General features: G+C 53.3%; 1 protein-coding gene across 1 annotated transcript; it reads left to right on the top strand.

Moving 5' to 3' along the window:
• Positions 1 to 3,091: 3,091 nt before the first annotated feature.
• OTOP1 (otopetrin 1) lies at positions 3,092 to 12,968 on the top strand. The gene is made up of 6 exons (XM_006766584.1): positions 3,092 to 3,104; positions 5,922 to 6,058; positions 6,420 to 6,478; positions 8,457 to 8,587; positions 10,525 to 11,453; positions 12,798 to 12,968. The coding sequence occupies exons 1-6, from the start codon at positions 3,092 to 3,094 to the stop codon at positions 12,966 to 12,968; spliced, it is 1,440 nt and encodes a 479-aa protein (XP_006766647.1).
• The last annotated feature ends 1,263 nt before the right edge of the window (positions 12,969 to 14,231 follow it).

Raw genomic sequence — 14,231 nt, 5'->3', positions numbered from 1 at the left:
GTGGGTGGCGGCGGCGGTAGGAGCTGTGGCACAAAGGCCCACAGCACAGTGGAGGGTTTGGGAAGCGGGCTGTCGCACGTGTGAGAAAGTACGTGTATGAGGAGGGGCGAGTGCTGTGGGGCGTGGTGGCAGAGACGGGTCAAGGGGCAGGGACAAGGGCTACAGAACACAGATGCATGACTCCTGGTGCTCAGGGAGCCTGCAGTCTGCAGTGCAGCCAGGACGGACGAGGAGCTACCCTCCTGAGGTCCAGGCAGATGCAAGTTCATGACCACCGCCTGGGCTGCCCCGTGCTTTCCCGCCTCGAGGCAATGCTCATCTTACTGTGACCGCCTCTTCTCCACAGACACAGCCCCTCCCAGACGCGCCCTGCTTCCTTGTTCCGTCCAGGGTGTAGCATCCGTGTGTCCTGGCAGTTCTCATTCTCTTCACGTAGTAGCTTTATTGAGATACAGCCACCAAACTCCACCAGTCGCCCATTTAGAGTGCGGAACCCGGTGGCTTTTAGCGCATTCACAGGTAGGGTCAGGGTAGGGGACATTTCTGTCCTCTCAGAAAGGACCCCCTTACCCTTCAGTCACCATCTCCCTACACCCCTACTCGCCCCTTGTAATGTTTTCAATGTCCCAGCAATTCCTGAAGTGGGCGCTGTTCCCTACGTACCCCAGGAAGCCGGGAGGGCCGAGAAGGAGGGTTGAGCCCCCCTTGCTGGCAACATTGAGATAGAGTGAGAAAGAGACAATAACCCGCTCCTTGCTTGGGGCAGAGGGTGTGACATTAAGGCCGACAGGGAAGGCATAGCCCTACTTTCATCTTGCTTCCGTCTTCTCCATCGAGCGGAAGGATTAGAGGACCTTGCAGAGAGCAGCAGAGAAGGGAGCCAAGCCCACAGCATGGGGCCGACCTCCTGGTGGCTGAGCAGAGCCTGTGGTCTGCTTTGGTTCACCCGCTGGACTGAGTCCCCACTGGGTGCCCGGCACTGGCTGGGCTGTGGGGGGTGGGTGATCAGGCATGGCCGGCCCTGCACCATGATTACTCAGACAATGCAGGCAGCCGACAGGATGGCTAAGAGCATAGCCCCCAGGCAGGGCGTGGAAAGCTCTAGACCAGTGATGGCGAACCTATGACCCGCGTGTCAGAGGTGACCCGCGAACTCATTTTTTTGGTTGATTTTTCTTTGTTCAATGGCATTTAAATATATAAAATAAATATCAGAAATATAAGTCTTTGTTTTACTATGGTTGCAAATATCAAACAATTTCTATATGTGACCCGGCACCAGAGTTAAGTTAGGGTTTTTCAGAATGCTGACACGCCGAGCTCAAAAGGTTCGCCATCACTGGTGTAGCCAATGAGACAGACCTTTAGAAATCACTTACTCCCCTCTGTTTGCTCCTCTTGCCCCCCAGCCCCCACTTCCTTACCATGAGATCATTGAAAAGCTTTACATCTCTGCTTCCCACCCAGTCCCACTCCAATTTTATTCTGTCACAAGTCTCTACCGAGCCTGTAAATCACACATTTCCAGACAGTTTCTCTTCATCCCTTTGGATTTAATGCCTTGTGTCTTATTTTCTCTTCTATGAATCTATTGATCTATCTCCATCCATCCATCCATCCATCATCCATCATCATCCATCTTCCTCCCTTCTTCCTTTGCTCCCTCCCTCCTTTCTTCCCTTCTCTCCTTCCCTCCATTATACATCCCATCTGCCTCTCCAGTTTGCCAAGTTTATTGCTCACTACTGCCCCCTCTCCTCTTCACCGTCCCTAACTGTGAGGCCTGGTTGCTTGGTTAAAGCCCTTTGTCAGGCGAGTTACAGGGATGACATTTTTCTCCGACCCTAGAGTGTGTTTTTCTGACCCCGTCACCACCCTCAGTTCTCTTCCAGGCGCTGCTCTTCTGCGTGTACTTAGAATGTCCTGGCACCACTTCTCTATTCATTTATTTGTTTGTTTTCTGTCTTTCCCACCAGAATGTTAAACTCACTGAGGGCAGCTACGTTGTTTTGTTTTGTGAGTCCTCACCTGAGAATATTTTTTGCGTTGATTTTTAGAGAAAGTGGAAGGGATGGAGGGGGGAGAGAGAAACATTGATGTGAGAATGGCACATCCATTGGTTGCCTCCCACACATGCCCCTATAGGGGCTGGGGATTGAACCTCCAACCCAGGTACGTGCCCTTGACCAGGAATCGAACCCATGACCCTTCAGTGCATGGGAAGATGCTCTGATCATTGAGCCACACTGGCCAGGGCTGGATATTTTCTTTCATTGCCCTTCTTATATCCCCAGTGCCCATGACAGTGCTTGGACCATAGTTGTTTCTTGACAAATAGTTGCTGAACAAATTATGTTTTACATGTCTTCAAATATCTTCCTGTCTTTTGCCCTGACAAGCGAGGATGCCTTGGTGGGAAGAGGAGGGTCCTTGAGCTGCAGTCCTTCCCTGGCCTCGGCCTCCTCAGCCTCTGGTTTCCCAGGCGGCAGACCAGACGCCTGCTGCCAGCTCATTTGTCTGCCCTGTGCACACCCCAATTTGTGCAACATTCCACCTGTGCATGTTTGTCTCCCCAGCAAGCAATCTTGTTGGTGTACCTTCGAGCCCCTGGCAAATGCCTGATGCACAGTATTTGTTGTATAAATACATGGGTGAATGAATCCATGGGTAGTGAAGGGATGGAGGCAGAAAAGACTTTGAGAGTGTGAGAAGGTCCCTGATGGATTCATCACAGCCCTTGAGATGCCAGTGACGGAGATGTTCTAGACCAGTGGTTCTCAAGGTGGGCTGCCAGACCAGCAGTATCAGCCCCACTTGGCAGCTTCTTAGAGATGCAAATTTGGGGCTCCACCCCAAACCCAGCGAATCAAAAACTCTGGGGGTGGAGCCCAGCTAGGGGTGTTTTAACAACCCCCCCCCCCCACCCCACTGGGCCAGTCTCATTGTAGATGGGAAAACAGGCTGGGAGCAGGGAAGGGACTTGTCTAGCTCCCTGGACTGGTGCCAGGTCCCCATAGCGGCTGCCTGTGACCTGCCACCCCAACCACCTGCCTCGCCTGCTCTTGCTGTCTCTTTGTAATCAACACGAACTATGCGTTTGTCCGGTCAGTTCAAAGCACTGCGATTGATTTCTCCTCTTACAAAGGCTCTGGTTTCACCGGGGGTTTTCCAGGACTTAAGAAAATGGGACTTAGAGATGTTTCTATATGGCTTTGAGCGAAGGCAAGGAGCCAGGCGATTGCATTACTGCTCACGGCAGGGGGGCGGGGGTCCTCCTGGGGCGGGGGGTGTAATGTTATAGCTCACTGTGAGGCCCCTGCCCTTTGCTCTCTCATGCCGTGAAGCATGTCACACAGGATCCGGTTTCCTCCGTCCGTGGGAGAGAACGTGTGAACGGCCCTCAGTGCTGCCCCGAGGACGGATTGGAAACGCTGAAGTTGGTCAGCCCCCATGGCCATTACGTTTTTCTTGCTAATTGCTTCATTTGTTGCAAGTTCCCAGTTCATGTCTTCTGCACATTCCTTTCCAGTCTCTTTCTTTCTTTCTTTTTTTAAAAAATATATTTTTATTGATTTTTTACAGAGAGGATGAGAGAGGGATAGTTAGAAACATTGGTGAGAGAGAAACATCGATCAGCTGCCTCCTGCACACCCACTACTGGGGATGTGCCAGCAACCAAGGTACATGCCCTTGACTGGAATCGAACCCGGGACCCTTCAGTCCATAGGCCAATGCTCTATCCACTGAGCAAAACCAGTCAGGGCCAGTCTCTTTCTTATATGCATGTTCTTTGTTCGTTTTTATTTCTGGCCCAAACCACGCTGGATAGACCTCAGAGAACATGCCCTTCCCTTCGTCACGTCATGCAGCACAGACCTCTCCGTGTCGCCGCTATGGAGCCCTAACCTATCACTGAAAACACACACTTTCTATTTTAAAAAAGTTTTAGGTTTGTAGATGGGCTGAGAAGATAGTGTGAGTTTCTGTAGGCCTCTGTACCTTCGCCTTTCTCTGGAAGGGAGAGAGGAAGAGAGAGAGAGAGAGAGAAACACCAATGATGAGAGAGAATCATTGATTGGCTGCCTCCTGCACGTCCTACACTGAGGATTGAGCCCGAAACCTGGGCATGTGCCCTGACCAGGAATTGAACCGTGATCTCCTGGTTCATAGGTTGACGTTCAACCACTGCGCCAGGCCAGTGGGGCCTTTATTCTTTAGGGAGCAGGATTTTAGGTCAGAGAACTGGGAGTTTTGACCAGAACAGTGATGCTCTTAGATGGGACAGAAGCTTCTAGGGCCTGCCGTTGACTTGACCAGCCTGTTTGGTGTCTACCCGTTGTCAGACCCCGGATGTGCAGGGGTGGGTACACTGATACACAGGACACACACCTGTCTTCCAGTTTCAGCTTGTCAGGCCAATAGTAGAACTTGTTAGATATGCATGTTATTTTTAATTGTGGTAAAATACACATGCCCAAGTGTGCCAACTTAATCATGTTAAGTGTACGGTTGGGAGTATTCAGTACAGTCATATTGTGCAATTAATCTCCAGAGCTTTCATCTTGCAAAACTGCACCCACTAAACGCAGCACCCTCCTCCCTCCTCGCCCCGCCCCTCTGTGAATGTAACTGCTCTCAGGAACCGCGTGTCCGTGGAGTCACACAGTGTCTGGCTTATTTCACCTGGCACGACGCCCTCAAGGTGCGGGCACGTGGTTGCATGTGTCCGATGGACCTGCTGTGCGGACAGAGCCCGTGTGCTCATCCGGTCCGCTGCGGATCGTGCTTGGTGTGCTTCCTCCGCCCTTTGGCTGCTGTGAGGAAAGTTCCGGAACGTGGCTATAAACTTCTCTTCCCATCCTCGCTTTCCGTGTGTGTGGGTCCGTGCCCAGGAACGGAATGGCTGGGAAATACAATGCTTTTTTTGAGAACCTGCCGCACAGTTTTCTATAGCACCTGCACCACTCTACAGTCACATCAGCGTGCACAGGGTTTCAATTTACCCACAGCCTTGCCAGCATTGTTATTCTCTCTCTCTCTCTCTCTCCTCTGTCTTTCCCCCTCTCTCAGAAGCCACCCTGGAGGGGACCTGGTTTTCATTTGTATTTCCCTGCTGATTTCTTTTCATGTGTTAATTCACCAGTTGTTTCCTTTGGAGACGTGTCTGTTCAAGTCCTTTGCTCCTTTTTCATTAGGTTGTATTTTTCTGTTGCCGTTAAATTGGAGTTCTTTGTAGATTCTGGATGCTAATGCTGTATCAGATATGATTTATAAGTATTTGATGGTGTCCTTTGTTGTACAATTTTTTTAAAATATATTTTATTGATTTTCCACAGAGAGGAAGGGAGAGGGATAGAGAGTTAGAAACATCAATGAGAGAGAAATATAGATCAGCTGCCTCCTGCACACCTCCTACTGGGGATGTGCCCGCAACCAAGGTACATGCCCTTGACTGGGATCGAACCTGGGACCTTTCAGCCCGCAGGCCGACGCTCTATCCACTGGGCCAAACGGGTTAGGGCTACAATTTTTTTCTTTTCCTTTTGATGTGGCCCAATTTACCTACCTTTCCTTTCGTTGCCTGTGCGTTTGGTGTCATAGTCAATAAACCATCACCAAGTCCAGCATCGTACAGCTTTCCCCCTGCGCTTTCTTCTCGGAGTTTTCCAGCTTTTGGTCTGCATTCAAATCTTTGATTCATTCTGAGTTAATTTTCGGACATGATTTGTGAAAAGGAAGGGTCCAGCTCTGTTCTTCCTCACCGTCATCTGTTGACATGACTGTCCTTTCTCCATGGAGTGGCCGCGGCACCCTTGTGGGGGATCATTTGACCACGTGTGCGAGGGTTTGCTGGGATCTGCTCGGAAATGCTCTCAGTGAGTAGTAACCCGTGCACGTGTGTTTCTGCCCACGCCATGCAGGTAGCATCGCCTTGTTTGCTGTCATCACCGTGGTCCTCGGATGCCTTAAGGTTGGGTACTTCGTTGGGTTTTCTGACTGCTTGTCAGCCACCGAGGGCGTGTTCCCCGTCACGCACGCAGTGCACACGCTGGTGCAGGTACATCCCTGTTAGCTGTGCGGCCTCTGTATCCCAGGGTATCCTTTCCACGCGAAGCGCTTGACATTTGCTTCTGGAAGCTGGGGTAGGAACTGTCCACTGGGTGACGTCAGCAGGTTAACAGGAGCGAGGACAAGCGTCCATGCAACATCCTCAATTACCGTGACACCGCGACGAGGAGATGAGGCGACGAGGAGATGAGGCGACGAGGAGATGAGGAGAGCGACTTGCCATGCTGAGGGTGGGAGGCACGGGTGCCCCCGCATTCACACCCCTCCCCCTGAGCTTTAGTGCCCCTGCAGTGTGCGGACGTCGCGATAGTTCCCGCTGAGGCGCGCTTCTCTGATTCATTCACATCCAGGTGTACTTTCTTTGGGGACACGCCAAGGATGTCATCCAGTCTTTCAAAACCCTGGAAAGGTAAAACCGGGGACCAGTGCTTTGCACAGTGAGCCTGGGGTGCCTTTAGACCAGTGATGGCGAACCTTTTGAGCTCGGCGTGTCAGCATTTTGAAAAACCCTAACTTACCTCTGGTGCCGTGTCACCTATAGAAATTGTTTGATATTTGCAACCATAGTAAAACAAAGATTTATATTTTTGATATTTATTTTATCTATTTAAATGCCATTTAACAAAGAAAAATCAACTAAAAAAATGAGTTCGCGTGTCACCTCTTACACGCGTGTCATAGGTTCGCCATCACTGCTTTAGAGCAAACAGAACCCACCAGCGCCCTCTTGCTTGGGGTACAGCTCTGAGACCAACGCTCCCTCCATCCCAACAAGCAGAGCCTTTGCTCGTGGCCGGGGAGGAGGCCCTCAGACCTTCAGGCCCTTCCTGCAGGGACAGGGAGAGCGATACAGACATCAGTGAGGAGAGAATCACTGACCAGCTGCCTCCTGCACGCCCCCTACTGGGGATCGAGCCCGCAACCCCGGGCATGTGCCCTGACTGGGAATAGAACCGTGACCTCCTGGTTCATAGGTCGGTGCTCAACCACTGAGCCATGCCGGCTGGGCTTACTGTTAGCTATGCGTGTGTGTGTGTGTGTGCACGCACGCACACATGCGCGCACATGCGGTGTTTTTTTTTTAATGTGGCTACTGGAAAATGTAAGACCACACACGTGTGTCCTGTGTTACCTGTGTGTGGACAGCGTTGCTGTAGGCCGGGTACCCAGGCATTTCCCACCAGGGCCTCTCCTCCAAGGGGACTCTGAGGGGCAGGGGCGTGTCCTGCCCGGCCTTGCTGGTTGAGCGGTTGCACACAGTCTCTCTCTGCCTCTGCGCCTCGTTTCTAAACTGGCCAGTGAGTGGTTTGAACCAGGTACACATACAGCTTGACCCTGTTTTGCTTGAAGGACTAAGCGTTAAACATTCCTGAGTCACTTACCACCTCTAGGTGTTAGATTTAGACTTTCCTAGAAAAACGGGGAGGTTTGGCAAGCCCAGGGTGCCTGGCAGCAACGAGCTGGGGCTGAGCTGGAGCTGTGCCGCCAGATGGGGCCGCCCTCCGTGTGCTGCAGTCCCCACCCCTCCCTGACGTGCCCCAGACTCGCCTTCTCCATCCACATTTCCGGCCGCGCCCCCTACTGGGGATCGAGCCCACAACCCGGGCCTGTGCCGTGGCCGGGAATAGAACCACTGAGCCACGCTGGCCGGGCCAGAACAGGGTTTTTAATGTTTCCCCTCTGCCATCCTCCGTGGATTAGGGTTTCATTCCATGCTGGTTGCTTCACGGTCACAATATTGCTGCCCACACTCCAGCCTCCATGTCTACAGGCTGGGGAAAAAGGGAAGAATGGCAGTGTCTGCCTTTCTTATGCTTATCTTATTAAGAAAACAAACGCTTTCAGTACCTCACATCCCACTGCACCATGGCTATGCCTAGCTGCAAGGGAGGCAGACAGCAAGTCTCGGGCTTGGCCCAGTGTGGGCAGAGGCAGGTGACGAGGCAGAGAGGATGGATGATGATTGTTGGGTTGGCCAACCAACAGTAGTAGCGTTCCCAGCTCTCCTTTGTCCGCTGTAGCCCTGCCATCGTCCCCTCATTGTTCTCTCCCCTTCCCCTCGAGGTGAAAGGGCCTGGGGCATCGTAGGTTCATTGGCTGCTTTTAACAAATTCCCATCCTTGCATCCCTGGTTCCAAGACCCAGTTTCTTTTTGTCCCAGAGACAGTGAGTTGAGGCAGGTTCAAGGTTAAGGCGGAATGCTGAGGCGGTGGTTTGGGTAGTTCCCGTGGAACTGCTCCTCCCAGCCCGTCAGAGGACCCACCCAGGGACCGAGCTGCCAGATGAAACCAGGGTCCTGGCTAAGAAGGAGGCCTGTGTGCGTGCGTGTGTGTGTGTGTGTGTGTGCACGCGCACGCGTGTGTATGCAATGTCTGTGTGTTTTGCAGGTTCGGGGTGATCCACTCGGTGTTCACCAACCTGCTTCTGTGGGCCAACAGCGTCCTGAACGAGTCAAAGCATCAGCTGAACGAGCACAAGGAACGGCTCATCACCCTGGGCTTCGGCAACATCACCATAGGTGAGTGTGCGCGTGGCCGCTGTGCGCTGGCGCGTCCGGGAGACCTGCAGGCAGCACAACGTCCGTCCGGAGGACCACAGGGCCTGCCCGGCGCAGCGTCGGCCAGACAGTCCCCAACCCCCCGAGTCTGCCTGCTGGCTCCACGAGTGGGGGTGCTGAGTGTAATGAGAGGGTTCCTCCGTGAGTCAGGGCTTGTCAGACCCCAGGGTTATCATCTGGGTCACCCTCTGCACGGCCCAGGTCGGCACGGAGAAACATGACTTTGTGTACAACCGTGGAAGATTGGCGGTTGTGCCTGTCCGTGTTTAATTAAGCCTTTACAAGCCTTTAGTTCTTTCTACTGAAAGTATAGCTTTTAAAAACCCATAGCCGTCTAATGGTAGGTTTGGGTTCATTGGCTTTAGTTCATTTGAAGTTTGCATCGAGGTCTACTTGGCTTGTCATGTCTGCCCTCCCCGCCCCTCCTTGCTCCTGTGGGAGAGCCCGCAGCACTACAGCTTTCCGTTTTCTTGCCAAGTCCTTTAGCTCTTAAGGTCTGTCGCTCCGACACCGGGTCCCCGGGGTGGAGAGGACCGTGGGGTCGAGGAAGGCCCAGTGGGTCGGGGACCGGATTTGGGTCTTGTTCCCATCACACATCAGCTGTTGCTGTGCATTTCATTATTTGCTCCCAGCATGTTCCCTCCTGGTTAGGGAGCATGTCTTTGTAACGTGGCCAGTGCCCCCCAGAAGGTGGTGCACCCTGGCCCTCCTGCTGCTGGGGCTGGAGGTGCTGTCTTACGTCCCACCTGTCAGCATCAGATGGTCTCAAGAGGGAAATAGTTGCTGATGAGATGGGCCTTTTCCCTCACGGAGTTATTTTTAAATAATAATTTTTAAATCACACATGCAAATCAAATTCACATTGAGAGCTTAGAAGCACAGGGGAGCAACGTCTGAAGGAAGTCACGCACTCGGCACCATAGACTCACAGTGTTGAGTGTATCTCAGTAAAGCTGGGAAAAGGGACATGAAAGTTTCCTTTGCTGGAAAATAGAAAAGAAAAACCAGTGGCCATTTTCCTCCCAGAGATGACCGTTGTTAGCATTTTCATTTTTCTATGTCTGTCTGTCTGTCTGTCTCTCTCTGTCATCTGTAGATCTGTAATTTGCAAAAGCAGAGTCATGCTCTGGATGCTTTGGCAAGCTGCTTTAAAAAAAATGAAATTCTGCCAAAACCGGTTTGGCTCAGTGGATAGAGCGTCGGCCTGCGTACTGAAGGGTCCCAGGTTCGATTCTGGTCAAGGGCATGTACCTTGGTTGCGGGTACATCCCCAGTAGGAGATGTGCAGGAGGCAGCTGATCGATGTTGCTCTCTCATCAATGTTTCTAACTCTCTGTCTCTCTCCCTTCCTCTCTGTAAAAAATCAATAAAATATATTTTAAAAAAATGAAATTCTTTTTTAGAATATGTTTTTATTGATTTCAGAGAGAGGAAGGGAGAGGGAGATAGAAACATCAATCATGAGAGAGAATATAGATCGGCTGCCTCCTGCACGCCCTACACCGGCGGTTGAGCCCCACAACCTGGGCATGTGCCCTGACTGGGCATCGAACTGTGACCTCCTGGTTCATAGGTCGACACTCAACCATGAGCCACGCCTGCCGGGGGGCAAACTCCTTTTTGCTTCAACAATATCTTGCGAACATTTTTGTATGTTGCTAAGTAAATGTCTACATTTATAATAGATTGATAATGTAACATTCCAATGGATGGACAAAATGTGATTCATGTAATCAATCCTCTTTTGGGGATGTTCATGGTTGTCAATTTAGCCGTGATATGAAACATGATAATAAGCCGTGAAATCACGCTTTCAATTCCACGGGGAAACCCAAGCGAGCAAGCATCCATGATAAGGCCTTCGGCTTGTCCATGTCCCGTGGCCCCTCTCCTCCTAGTGCTGGATGACCACACGCCGCCGTGCAACTGCTCCCCGCCGGCTCTCTGCTCCGCCATCTCCCACGGCATCTACTACCTCTACCCTTTCAACATCGAGTACCAGATCCTGGCCTCCACGATGCTCTACGTCCTGTGGAAGAACATCGGGCGCAGGGTGGACAACCGTCAGCACCGTCAGCACCGGAAGATGCAGTTCTGGTTCCAGGGGGTGGCGGTGGGCTCGGGCCTGGGCCTGGCAGTGCTGGCCGCCACCATCGGGGTGGTGGCCGTGTACCTGATCCACATCGGCCGCTCCAAGACCAAGAGTGAGTCTGCGCTCATCCTCTTCTACCTGTATGCCAGTGCCCTGCTGACGCTCATGGGGGCCGCGGGGCTGGCCGGCCTCCGGCTTTACAGGCTCGACGAGCAACCACCGGACGAGTCCAGAAACCCGGCCCGCAAACTGGACGCGGACCTCCTGGTGGGCACGGCCTCTGGCTCCTGGCTCCTGTCCTGGGGCTCCATCCTGGCCATCCTCTGTGCCGAGGCCCGCCCCGCCTACACCTGGTACAACCTGCCCTACTCCGTCCTGGTCATGGTGGAGAAGTACATCCAGAACCTGTTCATCATCGAGGCCACGCACCGAGCGCCCGGCATGCCCGGCGAGGACATCAGGGCCCTGCACGTGGCCGTGGTCTGCAATGGCAGTGACGCGCCCCTGGCTTCTTCCTGCCCCAAGAGTGATGCTGTGGCCCGGGACCTGGGCAGCCAGATGCCACCGGCAGCCAACGGAAGTCTGTGCCTGAGAGAAGTCAGTGGCCCGGGGGAGGCCGAGCCGAGCTGGGCAGGGGCCCGGGGCCCGGCCTGCCGCCCCCGCCTCTTGCAGGGCAGCACCCAGAGGAGCGTCCTGAGGAACATTGCAGCCTTCTTGTTCCTCTGCAACATCTCGGTAATCTGCCCCCCTCCTTCCCCAGGCCCTGCATCCTCCGGGGTCTCTAGAACCTACTGCTGCGCACGAAATGACCCCCCCACTCGGCAACGTAAACGCACCCACATTGTTTTCCAGGGTGTCTCTGGGTCAGGAATCCAACCCTCGCTGGGCGCCTCTGCTCAGGGCCCCTCACGGGGGCAGTCCAGCTGCCGGCCGGGCTGCGATCACTGCAAGGCTTGACTGTGGGGTGGGGAGGGGACCGTTTCCAACCCACCTGTGTGGCTGCTGTCAGGACGCAGATCCTTGCTGATGGCGGGCCCGAGACCTCGCGGTCCTGGCCACGTGGCCTCTCCTAGGGCAGTCACCACGCAGCAGCCGCCTCCTCTCGTGAAAGAGGGGATGAGCGAGGCGGTCCCAGGGTCCTCGTAACCTAATCCCAGAAGTGACCCCCTCTCTTTGTCCTATTCTGTTTGTTGGAAGCGAGTCCCTAGGTTCAGCACAACACGAGGGGGGCGGGGCTCCGTGAGGCTGTGACTCCCAGGAGGGGGTCCCAGGGGTCATCGAGAGGCTGCGTGCACCTCGTGGGAGGGAGAGCTGCGGAGGCGGGTGGTGGGACTGAGAAGCGGACAGACGGAGCCTGACATTTAAGGGGGGGTGGGGGGATGCGGAGGAACAGGGACAGGGAGACCGAGGAGGGGGACCAGTGCGTAGGTTCCATGAGCAACAAAAATAATAGTTTTTGCAAATTAGTTGCCATTGTATTCTCATCGGAGCCTCCGAGGCAGGTGTTAGTATTCCCATCTTACAGATGAGGAAACTGAGGCTTGAAGAAGTTGTAGCCTAGAAGTAGCATGAGTAGCATGAACTCAGGTCAGGCTCCAAAGCAGGTGCGCCTCCCCCTGACCAGGAGGAAGCGGGCAGGGTCTGGGCTGCCTCTCTCAGCCAAGGACAGGCCAGAGAGGAGACCACAGAACTCACAGCCCAGACCTGTGTGGCTGAGGTCTCCAAGCACCAGTGTAGGTACGTGCAGGTGGGTGAGACCAACAGGCAGCCTGGGCCCCGGGAACACAGCAGGAGTTCCTGCCCAGACTGGTTACATCCAGGAGGGCTTCCTGGGAGAGGTGGTGTCTCAGGACTTGGAGGAAGGTAGGGTTTAGCAGAGGGAAGCCAGGTGTCCCTGATAGAGAGAGAGGCAGGAGCCAAGCCCTAAAGACCCGGGAAAGGAAGGCACATTGGGGCCCGCACAGCCCTGGTGCAGAGGCTGTGCATCACTGACAGGCGTGCCTCAGGCTCCCTGCCCAGTGGCCCGGGATTGGCCGGGGTCTCCTTGGAGGTGGCCAGCACGGTCTCCTTCTCTTGCAGCTGTGGATCCCCCCCGCCTTCGGCTGCCGGCCCGAGTACGACAACGGCTTGGAGGAAATCGTCTTTGGCTTCGAGCCCTGGATCATCGTGGTCAACCTGGCGATGCCCTTCTCCATTTTCTACCGAATGCACGCAGCTGCCTCCCTCTTTGAGGTCTATTGTAAGCTCTAGTCTGCGTCCGCCTGAAAGGCCGGGGCGAGGGGTGCGCACGCGAACAAGGGCGCTCCCCGGAGCCACCTGGGGTGCCCAGGCTGGGCAAATATTGCCTTACAGGCTCCAGGCCTGTCTTTTGTCTGCCGGGGTTGTTTCCCGCGGTTTGGGTGGCCCGTCATCCCGGGTGAATGTCAACAAGTCAGGTCAAAATCGATGAGGCGGCTGAAATCCATCCTCGTTCGTTCATTCTAGTCAAAGCCCATTTTATCTCCTTCTAAACGAGGGCCTCTGTTTTTGAAGACTGTGATCCTCGCTTGGAAAAATGTTTATCCAGTTTGTTTTTCATCAGAACCACCCTGTGTTTGCCATTCGTCCTGTTACTACATTCAGCCTTTTGCTGGCCATCTGCGTAGGCTAATCACCGCATAGATCCACCCTCCCCGGAGCTGGCGAATGTCGATCCGGTCACATTTGCTCTCTATTGTACTTTCTGCATGTGGTTAAATTTCTAACCAAGTTATTTTTATGGTTTGGATGGAAATTCGTGCATCGATCCATCTAAAGACATATTTCTTACCTGGATCTTGGCACATTTTCGTTTGTGATCATTGTGAAGTTTTTAAAAATACCTGTTTTACTGTCTTCTCTCTCACTGTGAGCACACACATGCTTTTTATAGAATGTTTGGAAAGGCCAGAAGACCAGAGAGACAGGAATCACCCAGAATGCCACTGGGAAGCAGACAGCCACCCTGACGTCTCAGTGTATCTTAGCTGTGGGCGCTGCGATGCTTTTCATCGCTGCTATGGTCCCACTTGCCAGTGGCGACGCGACAGCGCCAATTTTGTACACATTTCCCCCACTTACCGACCTGCCATAGCCCGCTCTCCCGTTGCTACCCGTGCTCTGTAAGTGTCCTGTTAATGCTGTACATAGTCTGCCCAGGGAATGTGCCGTGACTGACGCGGTTTTCTAGTGCTGGCTTTAGTGCCTATCACTTTTTGCTTTTATGAGTGACCCTGTGGAGATTAACCATAGTTGTAAAGCCTCTTCTACATGTAGAATTCTTCGTGAAGGTGTGTACGTACGCTTAGAATGCCTCGTCTAAAGGTCGTGGCTATCTGAAAGCCTCATGAGGATACGGACGGCTGGGAGGCCATTGTATGTGCTTTTTTATACTTATTTTAAAATCATAATAAAGTTAGTTTACTTACTATACATATGAACATCTTTTCATCTGAGTGTGTTTTGTTTTTTTTGACAGCACAGGCAATGGGACAT

The sequence above is a fragment of the Myotis davidii genome, unplaced genomic scaffold, assembly GCF_000327345.1.
Source record: "Myotis davidii unplaced genomic scaffold, ASM32734v1 scaffold960, whole genome shotgun sequence".
Classification (NCBI taxonomy): domain Eukaryota; kingdom Metazoa; phylum Chordata; class Mammalia; order Chiroptera; family Vespertilionidae; genus Myotis; species Myotis davidii.
Note: the sequence above shows the minus strand (reverse complement) of the source record. Positions and strands in the feature narration are given on the sequence as shown.

Bases quoted from the DNA above. Each gene is read 5' to 3' on its own strand.
- OTOP1 (XM_006766584.1), top strand. The intron at 6,479-8,456 runs GTAAAACCGGGG...TGTGTTTTGCAG, and splicing joins TCTTTCAAAACCCTGGAAAG to GTTCGGGGTGATCCACTCGG. The intron at 8,588-10,524 runs GTGAGTGTGCGC...CTCTCCTCCTAG, and splicing joins CTTCGGCAACATCACCATAG to TGCTGGATGACCACACGCCG.